A 22,214-nucleotide genomic window follows, 5' to 3' on the forward strand; every position below is an offset into this window, starting at 1 on the left:
ATCCCTTCGCCCGGCAATCCCGACTAGTAACACCTCCACCATAAGCCGAATATATTCTCCCCGCTCCGGAGCTTGCTGGAGGGACCGGTGGTTGTCCTTTATTGTCTAGGGAGCACCTGCCAGGTGGCTGGCCCGTACCTAATGCGCTCGTGGCGCTGGGCTTCACAAAGCGCGGGCAGCACCTGCGTGGCCAGCCAGCCGCCTGGACTGAAGGACCACCGATGGAGGGAGAGTGCTAGGAGGAAGAGGATCCAGGGTGGAGGGCCTGTGGGGGCTCCTGGTCTTAGAGGGCACAGCGCCCCCGGGATCAGCTTATTGCAGCCCGAGAGCCCCGGGCACTAGGCAGCGGGAGGGAGTGCGACCCGGGCGGGAGAAGGGAGGGGCGTGGCCACGAGCTGGGAGGAGGGCTGGAGGAGGGGCTGTCGCGCGCCGCTAGTGGCTCTGGGGGCTCGGCTTTGCCGCGCTCGGTGCACTTGGGCGAGAGCTGTAGCAGAGAGAGGAGCTCAGAGTCTAGCGCAGCCACCGCGATGAGAGGCGCTCGCGGCGCCTGGGATCTGCTCTGCGTCCTGTTGGTCCTGCTCCGTGGCCAGACAGGTGGGAAAGAGCGGCAGACAAGAGGACTGCACCCTCTGTGGGCGCAGCCCGGGTCCGGGAGGGGTGCCACCTGGGTGCGTCCGGAGTGGTAGCTGTTGGCTTTTCCCATGCCTACCACCTCGAAGGTGGTAGGCGGCCGCGGGACTCTGGTGGCCCGCCTCGCTCACCTGAGCTGAGAGACCTCAGCCCGGGTGGTGGAGACCCGGGGCCGAGGGTCTTCTGGGAACCCAGGCAGCGAGCTGCAGGCTGCGGGCGAGTTTGGTGATGCTTTTGTGCCGACTGCGCGCGGGTGGCAGGGGCGGGCGGCCTCGGGCTTCGCACCGAGAGCGTCCTCTCTCCGAGCGAGGTGCGGCCACGGCTTCCTTTTTGTTAAAAGTTGCGCGTGGGTGACCGACGCCTGGGACAACCAGCCCACGGGTCCCGGACACACGCCGGGCAAAGTTGGAGAGCCTTTTCTTGCGGCCGCTGCTTCCCCACCTCGGGCGCTCTTTGTGCACAGTGCTGGGGACGCAACTGCAGCCGCTCTCATCGTGCGCGGCGCCACCCGAGGAGACGAATCTCGGGCTTGCTTGCCCCCACCCAACTCCGTTTTTTGCACGGGGAGCACGCGGCGTGAGGCTCTGGGGCGGGACCCCACGAGCCTGTAGGTGGCGGCTATGGGGACAACTTGAGCCGGGCGTGTGGCGAGCAGCCGCTAGGTTGCAGACTTTTTCCTTTTGTAAATCTCGTGCTAGGGGCTCGCCCCTCTCTGCAGCCGCACGGTGTTCGTTGCTGCCACGCGCCAGGGAGCTGCTGTAGCCTACGTTGGTCGCCAGCTTCTGGGAATCAGGGACTGCGTGCGGGGACGCAGCTGTTCTTGCCACCTCGTGCGCGCTGGACCAGGACCGAGTCAGTTCTCCCCAGCTTTGGAAACCTCTGGTTTCAGTGTATGCGACTTGTAATCGCAGGTGGCCGTTTTTTTTTTTTTTTTTTTTTTTTGGAGGGGAATCCCGAGATCCAGAAACCCTCTCCCACGTGATAGCCATACTCAGGGCTGCCTGGGGAGGCTAGGGGGTGGGGGAGAAGGGGTAAGCTTTCTGCAAATAGCATTTGTTTCTTCAAGCTGTTGGGAAAATCTTGTTACCTTTTGCAGGGTAACTTGGGTCTCAAGATCTTAAGGTTCCGGAGCTCCTCAGCCCTGCCCCTTTTTTTGCCAGGTGTCGCTGGTGCACTGCCCGTGCAGGTTGCCTGCTTAGTCCTGAAGCCCTGCTCCCTCCTAGGTCATTTTCAAAACAAAAACCAGAAACCCTTTTAGGTTACCTTGATGCTATAGGCTAGAGACAATCTGCACGCTGCAATAAGGCGTCAGATGGCCAGCATCTCTGTGACCTGTTTTGAGCCCACCGCTGACTGCGTTTTCCAGATCTCACTCCCTAGATGCTTTTGAAAGGCTGGGAGAGGGCTTTTTTTTTGTGGGGGAAGTCTTGCATCTGGACCTCTGCGCGCACAGAAGAGGGGTCACCAAGGGTCACAAATGAGTGTTCAGATTCCTAGGCATATTTGACCACTTAGCTGAAAATGACCCCAGTGATCTTTTACGTTTTCCACCTTGTTCTGCTTTAGAGCAAGGTGGAACGCCACAAAGATCACAGTTCCCTTTTGAAAACAGAAACGAGTCAATGGTTTGCATTTTCCCCCTGATTAGTCTGCTCTGGCCAATAACTTTTTGGCAGAGGGAATTTGAAGGTCTGATTCCTGGCACAGGGTGTGTTGTAATTCCTTTCTCTGTCTCTCCCGTTTCAGGCCTCCTTTTCAGCCATTCTGCCTCCTTGGTTTTGTGCCCTTGGGCGGTCATTTAAATTGGGAGTGGGTGTGTGTTGGGGGGGACTTTGGTTTCCACGGAAGGTACTTGAAGACATTTGCATCACGAAGGATCTGAGGAGTTCACAATTTCAGAAAGCAGCTTTCTTGTCTAAGGGCCTTTTGGGGTGTGTGTGTGTGTGTGTGTGTGTGTGTGTGTGTGTTACGGTTTTGCTCCAGGCTTTGCAGGAAGCAGTTTTGTGTTTTTGTTTATGCTGTAACCTTTGGAGGGCTAACCAGTGCCTGCTCTGCAGTAACCCCTCCTTCCGGGGCATTCACAGTGGGTTTACAGCTCAACAGGATGGTCCTAGAACAGTGAATCAGACCTCCTCCCCCTCCCCACACCCCCTGTTCCTGCAGGTGCAAGTCCCTAGTCATTCATGGTCATTCACGCACCTGGCATTCTGGCTTACGATCCTGCTGGAGATAATCTGATAGTTCCTTGAAGAGATCCTCAATAATTCCACGTCTCCCCCATTCTGGGCTCTCCCCATCCATCCACACATTCGTATGACGTTATAAATCATGTATGCCATGCTTTTGCAACACTCTTCCTACTGTGCTTTAAATATCATATCATGGATGTGTTTTGTGCATACTTGGGGCTTCACAATCAGTAAATGTCTGCAAGGCTCCCCATACTGAGGGCTTTGCCTGCCATTTCTGTACTCAGGGGCCCAGGAGGTTAGACCACTACAGTGTCTATTCCTATTCCACCATTGTTTTCCAATTGGAGAATAAGTCACTTGCCCAAAACAGCCAGTGAAGGAACCGGAGCTCAGCTCCGTGTGCCCAACTGTGCATCCATTATACAACTCACCAGAATCTGATGTAAAGTAAGACAAAAGTATTTAATGAGTGGTTACTATAAGTCCATCCTGTTAGAGGTTCTGGGGGCCCAGGACTGCTGCTTTGGCTAAGAGGACTTCAGGTGACCTGTCTTAGCACATTTTGGTCTTTTCAATTTGAGTGGGTTAATTTGCTATGAGGATCCACTACTGTATAGTTTGGGTAGGGGTGTTTAAGACTATCATGAAGGTTTTGGTGGGGAAAAGGGAAGATAAGTTATCTCTAAAATGAAGTTGAAAACCATTCCCAGCCCCCCTCAAATAGCAAGGACTACAGCATTATATATGTGTCCCTGATAACTGGCTGGTGATCTCAGTGGCTGTTTACCGTGTGACCAAGTACGGTGAAATACAGTGACCACTCACCGCAGTCCCAGAGGAGACTCTCATCAGGAGTGTTTTGTGGGCTTCCCTGTCGCTCACTGAAGTTGCAGATGTTGTTTTGGTCATGGGTTTTTGCCACTGTTGTTGACAGTCCTTAGAAGTTACTCTTAGGAGTCTTGAGTCATTTCCTCCAGGATCCTCCAGCCGATTAAAGAAAGGGCGCGAGGAAATGAGCCAAACCAGCCATGCTGCTGTCCAGAGCAATTCTTAGCTGGATCTAGGTGGCAAGAGCACAGTCTCCTTTCTCCAGAATGAATTAGGTTCAAGAGTTGGCAGGCTGGGGTGTGGAAAGTGCTGTAGTCATGTGTGGTAACTTTTCCAAAAGTGGGATTAAAAGACATTTATCGGGATCCAAGTATGCAAAATTTCATATGCAGCTTCAACAGCACCAGTCGGTATTTTCACGGGGCAAGCAGAGCTTGGAAGGAAGTTGCCAGTGGGAGGGAGACATTGGAATGGAGGGCTAATTAATCCAGCAAGGCTCTTGTTGAAAAAAAAAAAAAAAACGTAGGAGAGAGAGAGAGAGACCTGGGAGCAAGACTGGCCCCCTGGCTCAGATTGCTGGCTGTTTGGGGGGATGGATGTGTGAGCCATCATCCGACTTCAGTCTCTGAGAAAGAAAGTTGTTTGAAGTCAGTAGCCAGCTCGTGGGCATGCTTGTTCGACTGACTGGATGCTTCTAGAAAACACGGGAGACGGTGCCTACTGAGTGTTCCGACCTGATCATTTCTCCACCTATCCCATGCTTCCGGTTCCCTCTTGGCTGTGGCACGTGCTCCCGTGTACAACTTGACGGCTAGGCTTCCAGCCGGTCTACAGAATGTAACTAAGTTTGATTACTATTTAGGGCAGGTGGCATCGGAGTTAAGAGCTTGGTTTCTGGAATTAACATCTGTGAGTTCTAATCCCAGAATCCCACTTACTGACTATGTGATCAGGGACCAGATGTTTAACCCTCCTGAGGGTCGCTTTCCACATCTGTATAAGGGGGAAGGGGGTCAGGGTGCAGAAGCTGGGGGGTGATTGCTGGAGGTTCTGTGTGAGGTGCGCTTAGTGCGGGAGCCCCTCAGAGGAAGTGGGTGGTCTCCAGCGCACTTGGATTTTATCACCCTCTTTCAGCTTAGTCTCTTAGAGAAAAAAACCACAAGTGGTCTAAAAGAAGATTACACAGCTTGTACTTTTTGGCTTTTTTGTTTTTGGTATTAAGATGAAATTTATGCCTCGATGACTAGGTTTTTAAAAAAAAATCTGCTGATGCGTGCTGCCTTCCCTACCTCTGTAGTTAGCATCCCCTTATTTGACTTCCCACCAAAGGGCAGAGTTTGGGATAAAAGTTTGGGGATCAAGAATCCAGGCAAACCCCTCCTCTGGTCCCAGGGGCCTTTTATTAGACATAAGTGGCTTCGCAGACACAGAATTGGAGGGGTTTTCCTGGACTACTTCCCCAGGAGTACAGGACCCTCACGAACTTGCCCTTGGCTGGGTTCTGACCCACAGCAGGCTGGAAACCACTGCCTTAACGGCTCTGCCACTCTCTGGACCAAGCTTTAAGCACAGGCAAGGCTAGCAAACACTGTATATCAGTTTAACGAAGTTTATCAATCCCCTGCTGGGGCCTCACAGGGACAGCAGATAGGAGGGTGGGAGGGACACTGGGGGGGTGCATATGCACGGGGGTGAGGGATGGTAGCATTTTTAAAGAGAGGAGCCTCAAGTCTAGTTGGGCGGTATTAGCAGAGACTAGGGGACAGTAGACACCCGCACAGGAGGTCTTACTTTGAGATAAGACAGCACGCACCTCACAGAAGGGGAGCGAACATCTGCCGCTGTGATAGTTGGAAGAGTTAAGGGAGACTGCGTGAGATGTGCAGATCTTGAGGAACATCTAGTCTTTGGTCTGGTCAGATGGCTGAAGGTTAAGGAAATGGAGGATAAGAAGGTAGAAATGTGGCCCCAGATTAGATTAGCCTCAAGGAATGGGGAGGGAGGGCGTTTACTTAGGGTTGAGCTTGGTCCAGATTGTGAAGAAGGCCTTGAAGGCCAGGCCAAGGTGGACTTGACTGGGAACAAGGTCACCAGTTGGAGCCACCTGCTTTGCCTTCTGTCCAATTAAGCGCAGTGTGGAGCAAAGCCATGACCTGCTCCAAAACGTGGGCTATCTTTATGATAGGAGGTCAAGATGAAGGCAGAGGGTTTTGTTGCTGTTGTTGTTAGTTCGTTTTTTGATTTTTAACTAAAATGTGTTTATCCTAAAATCGGCCCCTTTAACTTTTTGGAATGCACAGTTCAGGGTAGTTAGTACACTCACATTGTTATGAAACTAGCATTATCACTTCATCTTGCAAAACTGAAATGTTGTGCCTATTAGAGAACTCCTCACCCACCCCCTGGCTGGACTGTTCTGTGTGTCTGGTCTAAGTAGACCCCACAATGGTTGCCTTCTTCTGGTTGGCTTATTTTAGTACCGTAGCGTTTTCGGGGGTCTTCTGTGGGTGTAAGGCCAGAATGTCATGTTTATTTGTAGTTTTTGAGACAGGTTTTGCCATGTTGACCAAACCAACTTAACTCCTAATAGTCCTGCCTGTCTCTCTAGTGCCAGGAGGACATGCATGTGCCACCAGACCTGGCCAGGGTTCCCTCCTTTCAAGGCTGAATAGTTTTCCTTCTGTTGTATGTCGGTTGTTTCTCTGTCCACAGCTGGTGGGCACTTGGGCTAGCTCTAACTTCTGGAGACTGTGATTGATCTTTCAAGGGGATGCTTTGGAGGGCTATTATAGAACGGGTGTCTCACCTCAGAATGTGAGGCGCGTGCTCGTGGGAAAGAGCACAGAAGGACAACTCATTTGTACTCTTAGTGGTACCGGACAAAGGATGGGAAGCCCTGTCCGTTAGCTGTACTCTGGAAATGAGAGAGAAAGCCCGAGAGACCCAAGGGCATGCAGTTTGCACGACCTGCCATGCACCTAGAAGGGAAGGAGAACTGGGGTTCAGCTGGTGTAGGTCCCTGGGAGTAGTGGTGGATGGTGGCGGGTAGGGGTCACAGGGCAGGCTGAGAGTGAGACGAGGCTCTTTGAGGGAAAGAGCAAGGTACTACTGGGCCCCACTGGGCTTGGGTTACATTTAACTCAGACTCAATTTCACAGACACAAAGCTTGCTGTCAATGAAATTCTTTTTTGGGTCAGGTCCATGTAAGAAATAAATGAAACCCCAAAGTCCCAAGCTCTGACTCAACGCTATTATGAGAGGATTTGGGGGATTATAGAGAACTCTTGTGTTAAGTGTGTCCCGGTCGTATGAGAGAAAGAGAGATGTCACGAAAGGAACTGTCCAGTGGAGGCAGGAATAAAACGGGTGTTTTGGGCGTAGACACTGACACAGAGCTGATGAGCAGTTTGGGAAAGCAAGTCCTTTGAAGGCAATGTAAAGAAATTGGATTTATTAGTCCTGGCGATGATAAGGGGAGGAAGGTTGGTTTAGTGGCCGTTAGTCTTCAAGTATTTATAGTCTCTGACAAGAATGGTACTAGTTGCCAGTGGCTTCATTGCTTCAGAAGAAAACTGGGATTTTTTTTTTTTGAAAAAAAATTTTTTTAATTGTGGGCTGAAAAAGACTACCATGGTTGGTTAATCTCTGCAGGAGATAGGAGGAAAGCCAGATGTCATTTTGATATGGTCCTATCCCGCCTAATTCAGTTTGGCTTGATGTCCCTTTTATGGTCTGCAATCCTTGTAATGTAGTTTGGAAATGGGAAAATAGCTGGCTATGTTTGTTTCCTCCCTTGGTTGGCTGTGTGGTGTTTCTCAGATGTAGTGTGAAGACTCATAGGTCTTTGGCTCCATGGAAAACAGCCAGTGAGGAAGCCACAGCCTAAAAATAGGTTATTGATCTGTTGGGGGTCGGTCATCTAACCACGGAGCAAACCGTGCCTCGAAGTGAGTGGAGTGCCAAGATAAGGGAACGGAGGAAGTCTGAGGTCTAGAGAGATCCATCCTCACCTATGGGTGGAGGTGTGCTGTTGGGGTCTCCCTTGTGGTGGAATCACCCTGCACTGTGGTCAGGCAGAAAAACGCTCAGCTGGATGCAGGATGCTTGGCAGGGATGTAGGACCTGAATGCAGGATGCTCAGCCGTGATGTAGGATTCAGGATGCAGAACCACCCTTCTTTTCTGTTTTTTTGTTTTGTTTTGTTTTGTTTTGGTTTTGGTTTTGGTTTTTGGTTTTTCGAGACAGGGTTTCTCTGTGTAGCCCTGGCTGTCCTGGAACTCACTTTGTAGACCAGGCTGGCCTCGAACTCAGAAATCCACCTGCCTCTGCCTTCCAAGTGCTGGGATTAAAGGCGTGCGCTACCACCACCCGGCTCTCCTTTTCTGTTGATGGCTTGGGGTGCCTTGCTCCTTCTGTGGCTTGCCCATGACTCTTCGTCCCATCCTCCCTTCCCTTTGGGCATTCCACAGTCATGATTCAAAGTCACAGAGTAGATCAACCAGGGATCTGGAGTAAGGTGGGAGAGACCCCAGTCCTGCTTGTTCACTAGCTTCTGGTCAATAACATTGTGTAAGAATGAATGATGATATGTGTAAGGTGGGGGGGTCTAAGGGGCATCAGGGATGGGCAGACCCACTGGAATGCCAGGTGTCGGCACATTTAGTTGACAGTCTGGTCATATGCCTTACAGCTGGGTTAGAAGGCAAGGCTTCACTCCTTGAGTAGAACGGTGGGTTCAGAGGCATTCTGGGGACCTGAAATAAATCTTGAAGAGGGGGCCTGCCATTCAGTCAGTGTCTGAACAGCAAAAGTGTTGAGTGAGCCAAGAGGCTCCCGTAGAAAGACACTCTGGAAGATGAGGGTGCAAGGTGATAGGGCTAAGCTTTAGGGTACCTGGATTTTTCAGACTCCTTCAGAGATGGAAGCGCTTCCCACAATGCCATATGCGATGCTTTTTTTTTTTTTTTTTTTTTTTGGTAAATGAAATCTGGTCGAGTAATTGCCTATTCAGAGAAATAACTTTTAAAAAATGGAAAAGTATGCATCGTGCTTGTGCGTGTGGTTATGTCTGTGTATGTATCATGCAAATCCAGTTCGGGTTTGAACTGAGTTGTTTTTGAGTCCGTGGCTAATTACACGGCTCCTCGTTGCTACTCCCAGCCATGATTACAGATATCTGAACACCTGACAGTGGCAAAGAGCTGACTTCCCATCCTTCGATTATTGACAAAACTCTAGTGAGATGAGAAATAGGGTATGCAACAGGTTTTAAAAGAAGCCTTTTTAAAATTTTGAATTCTTTTGAACTTGCAAACCAAAGGATGGGCAAGACCTTTTGTAAGGTCTTTGCTGGGGCTGGCATGCACCAGGTCTTACCTGATTCCATGGCCACTCCTGTCTTAGGCTCTTAGGTATACTGCGGGGGCCTCTCTCTAAAACAGTATTGGGGAGAATGGTAGGTCATAGGCAGTCCATATATCCAGGAATGAGCGCATTTCTGGGTGTATGGACTGTACTTTGTTTGGAGTTTACTGGCAGAGATGGGCAGAATACTGTCACCTAGGAGAAGATGTAGGTCCTTGACCCTTACCTGGGAATAATACCTCACCCTTGACCTAGAGGGTCACTAGGAAATGAAACAGAGGGGATCCTCTTGTCTCTACCTTCGCCTGTGTCTTCAGTCTGCGAGGCAGAACATCCAGCTTGCCTCAGATGACTTGAGGTGTTTCAAAGGCTTAGGAGGGGGCACTCCCAAACGTTCTGACACTACCTGTAATTTGTATATAATAGTCTACCCTTAAGTGGAGAGATTGCTCTGTGCCTGAGAACAAATGACAGGGTGGCCACAGTGGACTTCCGCAGCAGTGACTGTGTCTCTATTGGGTGGAAGAATTCAAAGAATGGAATCCCAGTGCAGATTTGGGGAGAGAGGATGTACTGTGGATATTAGAAGTGTTCAGGCTAGTGGCTGTCATCCTACAAGGCTAGTGTATGCTTAAAAGGGAGAATAGAATTATATTTTAAAAGCCAAGACTCTTCTCTGAGAAACTAGACAGGTATTTTAAAGGTAATTGTTAGGTGGTAGAATTATTCTAAATGTGTTTCCACTTCCATCCTAATTGTCATGGTGTGGATATCCTCCATTGTTGTTGGAAAGATTTTTTTTTTTATTTAATAAGTGGGTGATATTTGATCGACTGATAAATACCATGTGGACTGGTTTTTGTTTTTTGTTTTTGTTTTTAATCTACAAATTCTCACTAAGTAGCTCAGGCTAGCCTGGTACACATTATGCTGCCCGGGTGGGCCTCAGTCCCCTGATCTTTCTGTTCCTCGTCCCCAGTGCTGACACTGTAAGCCCATGCCGCACAACCAGCTTTGGTTTTCTTAATATGAAGGCATTAGAGTAGCTAGTAGCAAATTTGTCCTTGAATGGTTTTGTATTTATTTTCATATAATATGTATGCTTAATGCAGGGAAATAGTAGGGATGTTCTGGGCTGTACCAGAACCAGAAAGCATCACTTTGATAGAAGAGGACCCACCGCCCCAGTTTTTAAAATAAGCTTAGCATATGTAGAAGGGGTTGTGAGTTTCTTCTTCAGATCTGAATGTGTTGCCTAATTTACATTTCCAGCATTTTTCAAGGGACATTAACTTAAAATTATCATCCAGTTTAGAACCGCTGTCTCCATAAGGGGCTGGGAGAGCGAGTGCCAGCGGGCAGGGAGCATCTCCTGACACAGGAAGTGACAAGGGACAGCAGCAGTGTCAGATGCTGGCCAGCACAGCGCCTTCTGTGGTGCTGCTCTTGAACAGAGCCGGTATGAGTAGCTATTAAACTTGGGTGGGGGGATAGCAGTGAATAACCCAGACCTGGGGCTTATGTTCTAGTGAATTCTTTCTTCTCAAGAGCCCAGAAAAAATCCGGGCATGGTGGCGCACGCCTTTAATCCCAGCACTTTGGAGGCAGGCGGATTTCTGAGTTCGAGGCCAGCCTGGTCTACAAAGTGAGTTCTAGGACAGCCAGGGCTATACAGGAAAACCCTGTCTCGAACCCCCCCCCCCCCCCCCCCGCAAAAGAGCCCAGAAAAGCAGGGAGGGAAAGAGAGTAAAGAAAGAAATGTGAAGGCTCGTCTTACAAAAATCTGCTGAATTTAGACTTAATGACCAGTGGTGTCTGTGGTTAGTGAAGGGACAAGCAGAGGAAGGCCTGAGAGGGCAAACTAAGAGGGCAGGGACAGGAGCTGGACTTGCAAGGATGGAGTGGAGGTCAGTGGGAATTTTGGGGTGATTTGGGGCCACTGCCTTCCCAGGAAGGACTGAACCAGGACAAATCAGATTGTCATTTGAGTCTTTGATTGTCATATAGGCCAGGGACCAAGTCAGAATTGAAACACTGGGGCATTCCCCACCTTCAGGATTTTGGGGCATCTTTAGAGTGCGCCAGGGAGTCTTGTCAGTCTGAAGATTTGGAACCCTTTGTTCTAGAACATACCAGAATGTTCTTCTTCCATAGCTGAGGGGGATGTTTCAGATGTTCTTTTTTTTTTTTAATCTTTATTTAATGTATATGAATTTTATATCTGCATGCATACCTACATGCCAGAATCCCATTACAGATGGTTGTGAGCCACCATGTGGTTGCCAGGAATTGAACTCAGGACCTCTGGAAGAACAACCAGTGCCCTTAACCGCTGAGCCGACTCTCCATCCTGCTTCAGACATTCCTTGGATCTATAGGAGGGTGGGGAGAGGGGCTCATTCTATACCAAAATTAAAACATCCTTTCATTTTTTTTTTTTTTATGAAGAAGCTGGGCATGACCATATTAAAGCCTACAAGACTGTACTTAGACAAAGTGCAGCTTAAGTCCCAAGCCTGTTACCATATCTGGTCAGGATGAACTACCAGCATGGAGATGTCACAGAATGGGACATAGTGAGGTTTATTTATTTATTTTTTGCATCTCAGCCTTTAGAATGGCCTTTCGGATACCCAGAACGCGTTAAGCTCTGAGCTCTTCAGTTTTAAAACTGGGATTTACTGAACTGAGGATTGAGACTTGGGGAATCAGGACTAGAAGTTTGATCCGTCTGTCCTTGGATGGTGGACATCTGGTCCTTGAGGAGGATCATGGTCCCCTCTTGGCTGGAACTGGGAAGGACATCCCTAAGTTGGTTGACTGGCCTAGTTGAAGGTTGTAGGGAGGAAGCCTGAGGTGGTTGCCCTGTGGCTTCAAGCACTGTTGATGAATTCACTGGCATTGGATATGGATCGCACATGCGGGGTTTTACTGGCCTACAGAATCATTTGTGTGAGGTCCTTGCTCCGTTTGATAGCTTGTTCTGATTCAGGGTAGTCTTCATTGTTGGGACCTACTGGTTGGGTTGAGACTTGCAGGGCCTGTGTTTAACTAGACCTCTGTTCTTGGCTTTCTATAGCTGTGATATGCACCATGACCAAAGCAACTTGGGGAGGAAAGGGTTTATTTATCTCACTCTACAGGTTAACAGTCTATCATCTAGGGAAGTCAAGGCAGGAACCTGGAGACAGGACCTAAGGCAGAACTGTGGAGGGGAGCTGCTACCTGGCTTTCTCCCGCCTGGCTTGCCTGGCCTGCTTTCTTACACAGCTAAATGGCACCACTCATAGTGGCCGGGGGCCCTCCTACAGCAATCAGTAAGTAGAAAAAAAGCATTACAGACATAGCCGCAGGCTAGTTGGATCAAGACAATTCCTCTGTCTAGGTTTCCTCTCCCCAGGTCCCCTAGGTTGGGTCAAGTTGATAATAAACACTTGTCAGTATAACCGTATTTAATTAAATTAACTATCACTTGACTGAGAAAGAGTAAACCCATTTTGAAAAACATCAGGTAGCCTCTGATCTCTATTGTTCCCTGACCCGTTTGGAAACTTTTTGGCAGCCATTTTTATTTCAACATGGAGGAACGTTGTCTTTGTTTTATGTAGCCCAGGCTGGCTTCAAACTCAGTATGTAGCTGAGGATACTTCAAACTCCTGGTCTTCCTGCCCTCCCCTCTCAAAAGCCGATACTACAGGTGTGTGTCACCACATTTGGCCAGCGTGGTTTTTTTCACAGTGGCATTTCAAGGACAACATAGTTTGAGCTCTCAGATCCACGAGGCCAGTCGTGGAGCCTCGCCCCTTCCCAGTTCACCATCTCATTCCTATGAAGCTTGATTTCCATCTAGAAATATTTTCAGTATGTAGCTCTAAAATACCAATTTCCTTTCGTAAACAGTCACGGTGTCACATCTGATCACTGCACTGACACCCCAACCTCCCACCCCACCCGAGCCTTCCAACCCATGGGGGAGGGACACTCTATTCAAGCAGGAAAACAAATCACACGGCTCTACCCTGCTGTGGAATATTCAGTACTCACCTTTCCCCTGGTGAACATAAGTACTATAAAAATGTAGACAAGTTTTACACATGTTTGGCTGACGCTGAGAGCAAGCCTCGGTTTGGAGGTCTCCCCGACGTTGCTTCTTGGTGGGCTTCATTCTGCCTTCGCTCCTGTGGAAGAGGCTGCGTGTTTGCTGATTGCATTCCTCTAACAATTAGCGTGCTTCAGTGTCTGCATTTCCTGTAAGCTGTCGATTGAGTGGTGGATCGTGATCACCTTTTGTTTTTAAAGGTAGACATTGTGTTCTCTCTAGTGGACCTTTGAGTATTTGCGGTGACAATGATGTTCTTCTAATAGGTGCCTTTAGACCTTTAGAAGCACTCCTGTCTGCCTCTTCCCAGAGCTGTTTTCTATTGGTTCCCTACCATGAGTGACATTTAAATCGGCCACTAGTGTGCTCTCTGTTCCTTTTGTGCCAGGAGCTGGGGGTTTGAAGGAAGAAGTATCCACCCCCCCACCTCCCCACCCCCCCAGCTAATTATCTGTTTGCAGAACTTGCTCTCTCAGGTTTCCAAGACAGGGACTCACCTATTCTCCACTATCACTTTCTTTTAGTGCCAAAAGTCAGCCTGCATCCAGTGTTGGGGGCGATGACTGGTCTTGCGCCTCTTTCTGAAGGGATGCTCTGGGAGGCATCTCAATGATGTACTCACAGCAGCTTGTCTGTAGTCTTTGCTGGAAAGGTCACATGTCTCATAGAAAGCCTCAGCCATCCTGTCCTTGCTCAGGTATCTTTGTATCTTTATTTTTTTCCTGTATTGTCTTTTTGCCATCAAGTGCTGTCAAAGTCAGATACACTAATATGGTTTTTCTCTGCCTCTGATTTGGCCACACATTTACCTAGATACCCACAGGAATGCTTTCTTTACTCTTCCCAGGACAGTCACTTTTGAGAGTTCATCTTTTCAGAGAAGAGACCACAGCCTTGACATAAAATCCCAAGCATGGCTTTCATTTTCCCTCACTAAAGAGTTGTTGAAGATCAGAAGTTTTTATTATTCTCCAATGGCTTCAGAGCCAACAGCAGCATATGTTGGACTTTCTTTGTCTTCTAGACCTACCATGTTCTTGGAAATCCTTTTAGTTCCATTATCATTTATCTAGAGTCACATTTTTCCTCACACTCTGATCTTCTGGCCTCAGCCTCGCAAATTCTGGGATTACAGCAAGGGCCATTGCACTCTGAGATACATTCTTGTATTTGTTCTTGTGCTCTGTACTTTGGTGGTTTGGGTTGGTTTTGCTTCCTGAGACAGGGTCTTACCAAGTATCCCTACCTGGCCTGGAACTCACTATGCAGACCAGAACTCACAGAGATCCAGCTGCCTGTACCTGCTGAGTGCTAGGTTTAAAGCCGTGATCCACTATGCCAGTCTTTGATTTTTTTTTTTTGAAGTAGGTTTCATGTATGCCAGCCTGGCTTCGAACCCACGATGTAATTGTGGGTGGCTTTCAACTCTTTATTTTCCTTCCTGGATACTGGAAGTTCAAGGGTGTGCCACCAGCTGAAAGACTTTACTTTCTACATTAGAGATGTCCCCCAGCTTTCTCATTTTTCTTAACAACTCTTTGGAATGCAGTAGCAGATCTTTTGGGGAGGGCAGGTCAATACTGTCTCGTAAGTATGGCAGACCGGAGCTCTCTGCTCTTGTTTTAACTAAGCGATAATCTTACTCTTTCGGCCTCTCCTCAGTCCCTCTCTCCAGACCTTCCTTCTCCTTGCCCCTCTTCTGTCCTTGAATCCCATCCCCAGCTCTGTCTATCTCCCTTTGTGGGGCTTCATCTGGGGTTGTGACTTCTTAGGGATCAACCTCTCTCATTCCAGAATACTCCAGCACACTGAATACACATGCGTCACCATCTCCTCTGCACTTCCGGTCTGTGTGGTTCTCCTCAGAATAAACTGTGTGACAAGCTGCCATGTTTGCTGCTGGTAGTTTGTCCTGACCCTCTTGGAGGCACACAGTAGATCACACAGGGCTGTGTTGTCATATTTTGGGCTCCCAGCACTCAATCACATTGGGTTGTGATGTCAGACCCTGGGCGCCCCACACATAGAGGCACTCAGTGCTGTGATGTCATACTCTGGGCTCTCTGCTCATTGGTTCACACAGTCTGTGTGATGTCATACTCTGGGCTCTCGGCTCATTGGCTTACACGGGCTGTGATGTCATACTCTGGGCGGCGCCCACATGCACGCTGAATCATATGCAGATCAATGAGTCATCTGAAGTATCGAATTCTGCCTGTTTGCTCAGTTTTGAGACTGAGGTTCATCAGTTACATTGCCGGTAACTCCTGAAGCCAGAACAGCCCCCAAACTCTTTAAAGTTACCTTTTGGTTTTGTTAATTTATGGCTTTGCCAAGCTTGGACCAAAGTGAAATATGAAATGACTGGCTGACGCCTTTGAAAACACAATCTTCCTTAAAAATATAATTTAAAAACGTTTGTCGCCGGGGACAAGAGTTGTGTTTGTAAACGATCTGAAAACAGATCAGTGTGAAAGCAAATACTTCCTGCCCCTCTGACATCAGCTGTCTGCGCTATTGTTTACAACAGAGCATTATGGTGGAAGTCAGTCAGGAGAGCAGGAAGCTCGTTAGGGAGTTGTCTTTGAGGAACACTTGGTAAGAACCAGTGTTCTTTGCCATTGGCTGTCTGGTAAAGGATTCTTGAGTTCTGAAGGAGACAGTCTTTTTTTTTTTTTTTTTTTTTTTAGTTTTGAAAGTGTTAACACCGCGTCTACATGGTTAATACCATATAATAAAGGTATCACTGCTGCCTAATTGGGTACATTTCCACTCCCTCCTGCCCCCCGTGGAAAAGTTTGCATATTTCTAATTATAATCATTTGAAAAAAAATGTTACCAGGGGTTGACATATTCATTTAAATTTCCAGAAATCTCAAATTTTCTTCGTCCGATTTGAGTCTCTTCCACTTGGTCTTGATTTCAAATATGCTAACAGGTTCCTAGCCAGGCGTGGAGGTGAGCACCTTACATGCCTTTAACCCCAGCACCTGGGAGGTAGAGACAGGGGGATCCCTGAGCTAGAGGCCAACCTGGTCTACATAGGAATGCCAGGACCACATAGGCTCTGTCCCAAACAAACAAACAAACAAACAAGCTTACAATTCTAGAATGGGCTTCCTTTCCCTGTCGTCAGGGATGGTCATATTCTAAAGCTATGAGAAAGAACTAGAGTTTTCTCAGTGGACATACTGGATGGGTTGTTGTTGTTTATTGTTGTATTTCTCAGTTCTAGAAAACAGTTCAGTTTCAGGCATTTTTCTCTTGTTCCTTACAGGCACTCAGATCAGTTTCCACAAGGGAGAATTCCTTGAAAAGGGATGCAGGCTTAATGTGTGGTTCTGAGTAAATATCACCCCAGAAAAATTAAGAGAAAAGTGAACACTCATTAAGCAAATTGACCACCAGCAAGCGTTCTGATGAGTGTTGAATCAAATCTGAATGCACCCATCTTGTCCATTAGTGTGCTTTTACACCAGGGCAATTGTTTGGCTCTAATTATTTTCTATTTTGCGTGTTTGAATGTAGAATGGCTACAGAATTAACTGTTGCCGGGCAATTATCTGATTAGCAATTGAGGAAAACGGTCACTGGTATCCGACCATTCACCAAGAAAAGCTGCTTTGGTGTAGGGCTCTGAGGGGACCCTGAAACAGACTGTTGGGAGCCAGACGTTTATTGGAAGGGTTATTCATGCTACATACATACAGACAGACAAGAGCATGGCGAGAGCTCACAGGAGAGTTCAGGCCCCAGTGTCGCAGACAGCAAGATAGGGTTCTGAAAGAGAGAGCAGCCTGGTCCCTTTTCAGAGTTCTCTGAGGGAAGCTGCAGCAAGGCTCTGCCTCCCTCGAAGGCAAAGTTTATTGCTATTTGAGGGAGGCAACCCTCCTGTTCAACCATGTAAGGGGACCCCTGCATAAGGGGACCCCCGTGCTTCATATTGCACCAGAGTGGGCTAGGAGGCCCCCAGCCCAGGGGGAGCATGGCAAGATGGGGGAGTGCCAGGCCCTCCGAGTCACTGAGCCAGATTGAGGTCTGATGCGCTGCAGAAGTTGTCTTTGCCACCAGTGTCACTGTTCTGGAGTCCTGTAGCTGTGACTGGTGCATTCTGTAACATTTCCCACTTGAAAGCTCGGGGATTTGAGAAATCTGTGCGCGCACGACTGGCTGCCAAGGCTTGTCAGGGGGACCCAGCGCGAGGCCGATTTCTAGGTGTAAAAGCCAGGCAGATTTGCTCACTCAAGAAAATCTGTCTCTGCAGGTTTTCCCTGAGTTCCAAGATAGAGATCCTGGTACGGCTTCTTGCTACACTAATGGCTGGTGTCCTGAGTCTCAGGGGTTTTGGGTTTTGTTTTTGACTGACTACTGTGTAGGTCAGGGGGCTACCATACCAGTTCTTCAACGGTCAGGACCAGCCACACCAGGCACGCCTGGGACCAGGTAAAGACGCCAGCCCGCTCTCTCCCCCAAACCTGCTGCACTGGAAATAATAGCAGCATGGGTTTCCAGTCCTTGATTTAATAAGGCCGTCAGAGGAAGCTGCTGCAGGCTGAAGGCTGAGAACCCCCAGCTATGAGGGGGTCAGAATGCCTGGGCTTCATCCCAGCACAAGGCCCAGGGCCTCTTAAGTCCCCCGATGCTCAGACAGGGTGCAGTTCTCGGTTCTCCTTCTGACAACCTAAGAATGGTAGACGGGAGTTTCAGTTAGTCCAGACAGGAAAGCAGACAGCTACAGTACTGAGGGGCTGTGCAGAGGTTTCCAGAAGCATGCGTGTGCGATGAGGGAGGCGAAGCCAAGGCCTTGCTGCAGGTGGTATTTTCAAAGGATAAATAGGGTTAGTACCTACCTTGATTCCAACCTTCCAGAGACTACACACCCAGTGTTGCTCACCTATGTGGGGGTATGAAGATAGCCCCTTGCGGGGCCTGGTTCCTACTGCCACACACACTTGCCTCCCGCTCTGCACTTACAGCTGCCCTGGCTTCCGTAAAGATATGTGGCTTCCTGGCCTCTGCTTACTACCTGGGGTACAGAGCACGGTGCTTCCCCTGACACTCCTTGGTGCATGCCAGTTTCTAGCTCCTGTGTCTCCCTTCACGATCCTCGTCCACCTCTAGGGTGGGTCAGGTCAGCTCCCTTGTGCTTCTCGGCTCTTCACACTTCTCACACAGTAATTATAGAACTGTGTAATTGTTGGTTTATGGCCCAGCCAGGAGCTAAATATAAACAGCGCGGGTGGGCATGGGGAGGTCTTGTACACTGTTGCTCTAAGGGCCCAGCACACAGCCAGACTTCAGTGTGGTATTTTTGAGTAATGGGGATGGAGGTAAGGTCTAGCCTTTACCCTTATTTCAAGAACACCTGAGCTTAAGGCTACATGATAGCGCTCTGATTTTGCTGAGTTTTAGGAAGGGCTAACTGGAAGCTGGTGCTGCTGCAGTAGCGTCTTCTTGCTTGCTTGCTTCTAAGCTCAGTTCTGGCTCTGGGATGCAGGAGAGAGCAGGTTCTCGAGGGCTAGACTTCCAGGAGAGATGGCAGAAGGAGAGAACCTGTACTTGGAGATCTTGGAGATGCTGTGATGCAGGGTCAGAGGACAGCAGCCTGCACTGGAAAGATCCTGGGAAGGTTGTCATGGAAAGGAGTGCTGCCTTACTCTCCCAGGGCTTCTGAGAACGGCTACCCACTTTGTGCCCAGAAGCAGTGATGAGGTATCCTGTTCTTCCCACACAGTAACAGAAGAGAGATGCAGGGACTAGAGAGATGGCTTAATGGTTAAAAGTGCTTTTTGCTTTTCCAGAGGAGTCAGTTAGGTTCCAGCAACCAGCAACTCACAACCACCTTAGCTTCAGGGGCCCAATGCCCTCTTCTGGCTTCTGAGGGTGTCTGCACACAGACAACAGACATATGGACAGAGACACAGACATACATACACACATAGACACACACACACACACACACACACACACTGAGGTAGACAGACAGACAGACACACACACACTGAGGTAGACAGACAGACAGACACAGACACACACCAATAAAAATGTAAAGAAAGAAGCACCATTGGCCTGTTAACTGGTTTTGCTCTGGCTAAAGCTTTGTATTTACTTTCTAGAAGGTGACAGCTTGGGGACTCCATCTCAGCAGCAGCAGCTGCAGCCGTAGATGGGGGCATTTGTTTAAAATAAGACTCAGTCTCATTGGTCTTTATGAGAGGCATTAGCAGTAACATTCACGCATGTCACTTATAAAAACAGCGTAGCCTTAAGAAACTTTTTTTTTTTTGAAGATGGTATTTCAAGACCCAGGGAGTTAAAATGCTCACATGATTATGGAAATCTTGCTTTGAGTAAAGAAACTAGTAATCTATTGACTATTTGAAATTATTGGGTGTCTGTACACATACTCTGTTTTTCCAATGCTAAGGTTTGAACCAGGGGTCTTGCTTGTGCCTGCTCTCTAAGCACTCTGCCACTGAGCTACACACCGCATGCCCCGCAACATACTTTCTTATAGCTGTTGTAAAATTCTGCTTTGGTTCAATAAATTAGTAGAACAGTCAATTTAGGAACAAAAGCTGTAAGATTTTAGGAGGCATGTACGGAGCTGACTAGGGCGGTTGGTGCCCTCGAGGGATGTGATTTTTGTTTCCCATGTCTGTAGTTTTAACGTCTTCATCAAGTACCATTTTCCTCCTAACTTAAGGGAATTCTGTATCCCCTTTCCCTCCCCCTGCCTTCCTGCTTCCTCCGGGCTCCAGGAGTGTTTTCTTTGGTACTTTCTCTGGTACTTCAGGTGCCACTAGGTCCTTATCTTCTCGCTGTGACATCACCAGCAGCATTACCTAGGTTCTGAAGGGAATTAGAGATGGTGCGAGGATCCCAAACAACTCTACTCATGGCTTTCCGTCATCTCCTCTGAGGCCTGGGGAGGCCAGTTGGCTTCCCCAAAGCTTCACTGCTTTGGCTCCGGATCCCTGTGTGGCTCTGAAACCTACACTGAGTGTCCCTGTATTCCTGTGCTGTCACCTGCTTACCCAAGCTCAGGGCAGCACCTGGCACTTATACCCTCTGGTCAGGCTTTAATAAGTGCTGTATAAAGTTACAAAGTTGGACAACTCCCCACCCCTACCCTTCTACCACCACCACCCACTCCCAAGAACTTCAGGCCACAACTGCTAACTTTTTTTGATCCTTGCTTTTTTTCTGGGGATGAGCGCATGCAGGCCACCCAGGCTGTGCCTCTGCCCTTGACCAGAGACTATTTTCCTGCCTTCTGAGAAGGCCTTCCACCAAGAAGGGTGCTTGGAGTTCCTCAGGGAGCCCCTTTAAGCCCTGCGAGTTCGACACAGGCTTGCTGTCTTCCTAGAAATCTCCAGCGCCTACACAACAGATTCTCCTCTTTGGCAGGGTAACGGGAAGGCGAGTAGAGATGGCTCAGTAGGGATTCGCCCCCCGGCCTGTTACCCAGGGCTGCAATGCACTGTCGCCCCGGAATAGAAGTCCTGTGGTAGAACAGTTAACAACTGCCTCTGCCCTTTGCTCCAGCAACTGCCTGAGATACAATTTCTAGTGGGAAACATGACTGCTTTAGTCCCCACTTCTGTAAGATGACATCTTGACAGTAGAAACAGAAGGAAATTTTCCTGTTTGCAAGTTGTGTGGGAAAAGGGAAGGTACAATTTCCCTTACTTGACAGGTTCCTTTAAAAGTAGGTTTTAGAGTATATTTCTGAGTAAAATGTATTGACTTGCCCATTATGAGGAAAATTAGCATATTCATCTAGTTTAGTCGAGTATAATTAATGCGCAGCATCTCTCAAAGCTAGAAAGTCAGAGAGGCCCCTCTCCAGAGTGTTGATCGCAGTTGAAAATGCCTCAGGGAAACCATCCAAATGTCAGGATGGGGAGAAAAAAAGAGAAGTGTGGCCCAAGCGCACACTGGAGCATTAGTCAGCCTTGAATAGGGATGCGGTTCTGGCACGCTACAGCATAAACGGGGCTCTGTGACTCTCCGAGGGAAACACGGAAGTCACCCAAGGACTAATAGTGCATGCGAACTCTTATTCCAGGCACCTAGGAGGACAGATTCATAGAGATAGAAAGTGGATTGGGAAGACTCAGGGAGAAAGGAGCATAGAGTTACCAGCTGGCGGGTGGGGAAGACAGGAAACGAGTGGAAGTGACCTGTGACAGTCACTGCCCAGCCTCGTGAATGTCCTTACTATTACCTCTCAGCTGCATACTTACAAATGGTTAAAGTGGTAATTAAATATTACGCATATTTTATCTAATACATTTCTGAAATGCCCCGATTGCCATATGCGTGTACATATGTATGCGTCTGTGTGCATACACACACATGGATGTGTGAAAATGTTAATCATTTCTTACCTAATGTCTCATTCGACACCATTAGAACTTGATGCTGGAGGACTGGAAACAGAGCCTAAGGTCCCCCAAGCTTTATTTGCAGTCATTTATTTTATTTTATTTTATTTTATATTTTGGCTTGCCACCATTACTACCTTACATTCTCTCCGGGGCCTGCAGGATTGGCATGTGGCAGAATTCTAAGACTCCTGAGAGAACATGGCAAGCCGAGAGGGCACCACCTTATCCACACGCACAGGCCACGCCTCTCCCTCCTGACCTGGATCTGTGGCCAACTCCTTCGTAGATCCCTGCAGGCCCCGTGTGCGCCGTGCAGCCAGGGAGGCAGCTGGGAGTCTGGACATGCTGAACTGTCTGTGGCCTGGAGTCTGACTGTCCTGCTGTAGCGCGTGGCTGAGCTGACCCTTGCCTCCCTTCTTGACCTGTCTCCTGCTTTGTTCTCGGTGTTCTGGAAGTTAAGGAAGTCGGTGTTGAAAGATGTGGACAGACAACCCCCGACACCATCCCCAGCCAATGGCCGCACAGATGATGGCCGGGTTCTTGTTCTGGTGTTTATTAGAGAGACCACTCCTTAGTGCTGCTTATCTGGTTCACATTACAGTAAGTGCTTTCCAGAAATCAAAACACGGAAACCTACATATTTACAGCAGGGGCTGTGCTGGGCGATGGGGAAAAACCCAGTGGAAATGAGAAAGTTCCTCCGCTGA

The 22,214-nt window shown here is 48.5% G+C and overlaps 1 protein-coding gene across 4 annotated transcripts in view; it reads left to right on the top strand.

Annotated features, from left to right (window-relative positions):
- The first annotated feature begins 462 nt into the window (after positions 1–462).
- Positions 463–22,214, top strand: part of Kit (KIT proto-oncogene receptor tyrosine kinase) — an 81,736-nt gene continuing 59,984 nt past the window's right edge. The window contains exon 1 of one of the 4 annotated variants that reach the window (NM_001122733.1): positions 463–594. In NM_001122733.1, coding sequence (NP_001116205.1) covers positions 528–594 — 67 coding nt within the window. In that variant the 5' untranslated portion in view covers positions 463–527. Of the gene's footprint in view, positions 595–1,218; positions 1,542–22,214 lie in introns of those variants that run through there. The other 3 variants (NM_021099.3, XM_017320687.2, XM_030254169.1) reach the window with 3 other exon arrangements.

The sequence above is a fragment of the Mus musculus genome, chromosome 5 (genome assembly GCF_000001635.26).
Source record: "Mus musculus strain C57BL/6J chromosome 5, GRCm38.p6 C57BL/6J".
Taxonomy (NCBI): domain Eukaryota; kingdom Metazoa; phylum Chordata; class Mammalia; order Rodentia; family Muridae; genus Mus; species Mus musculus.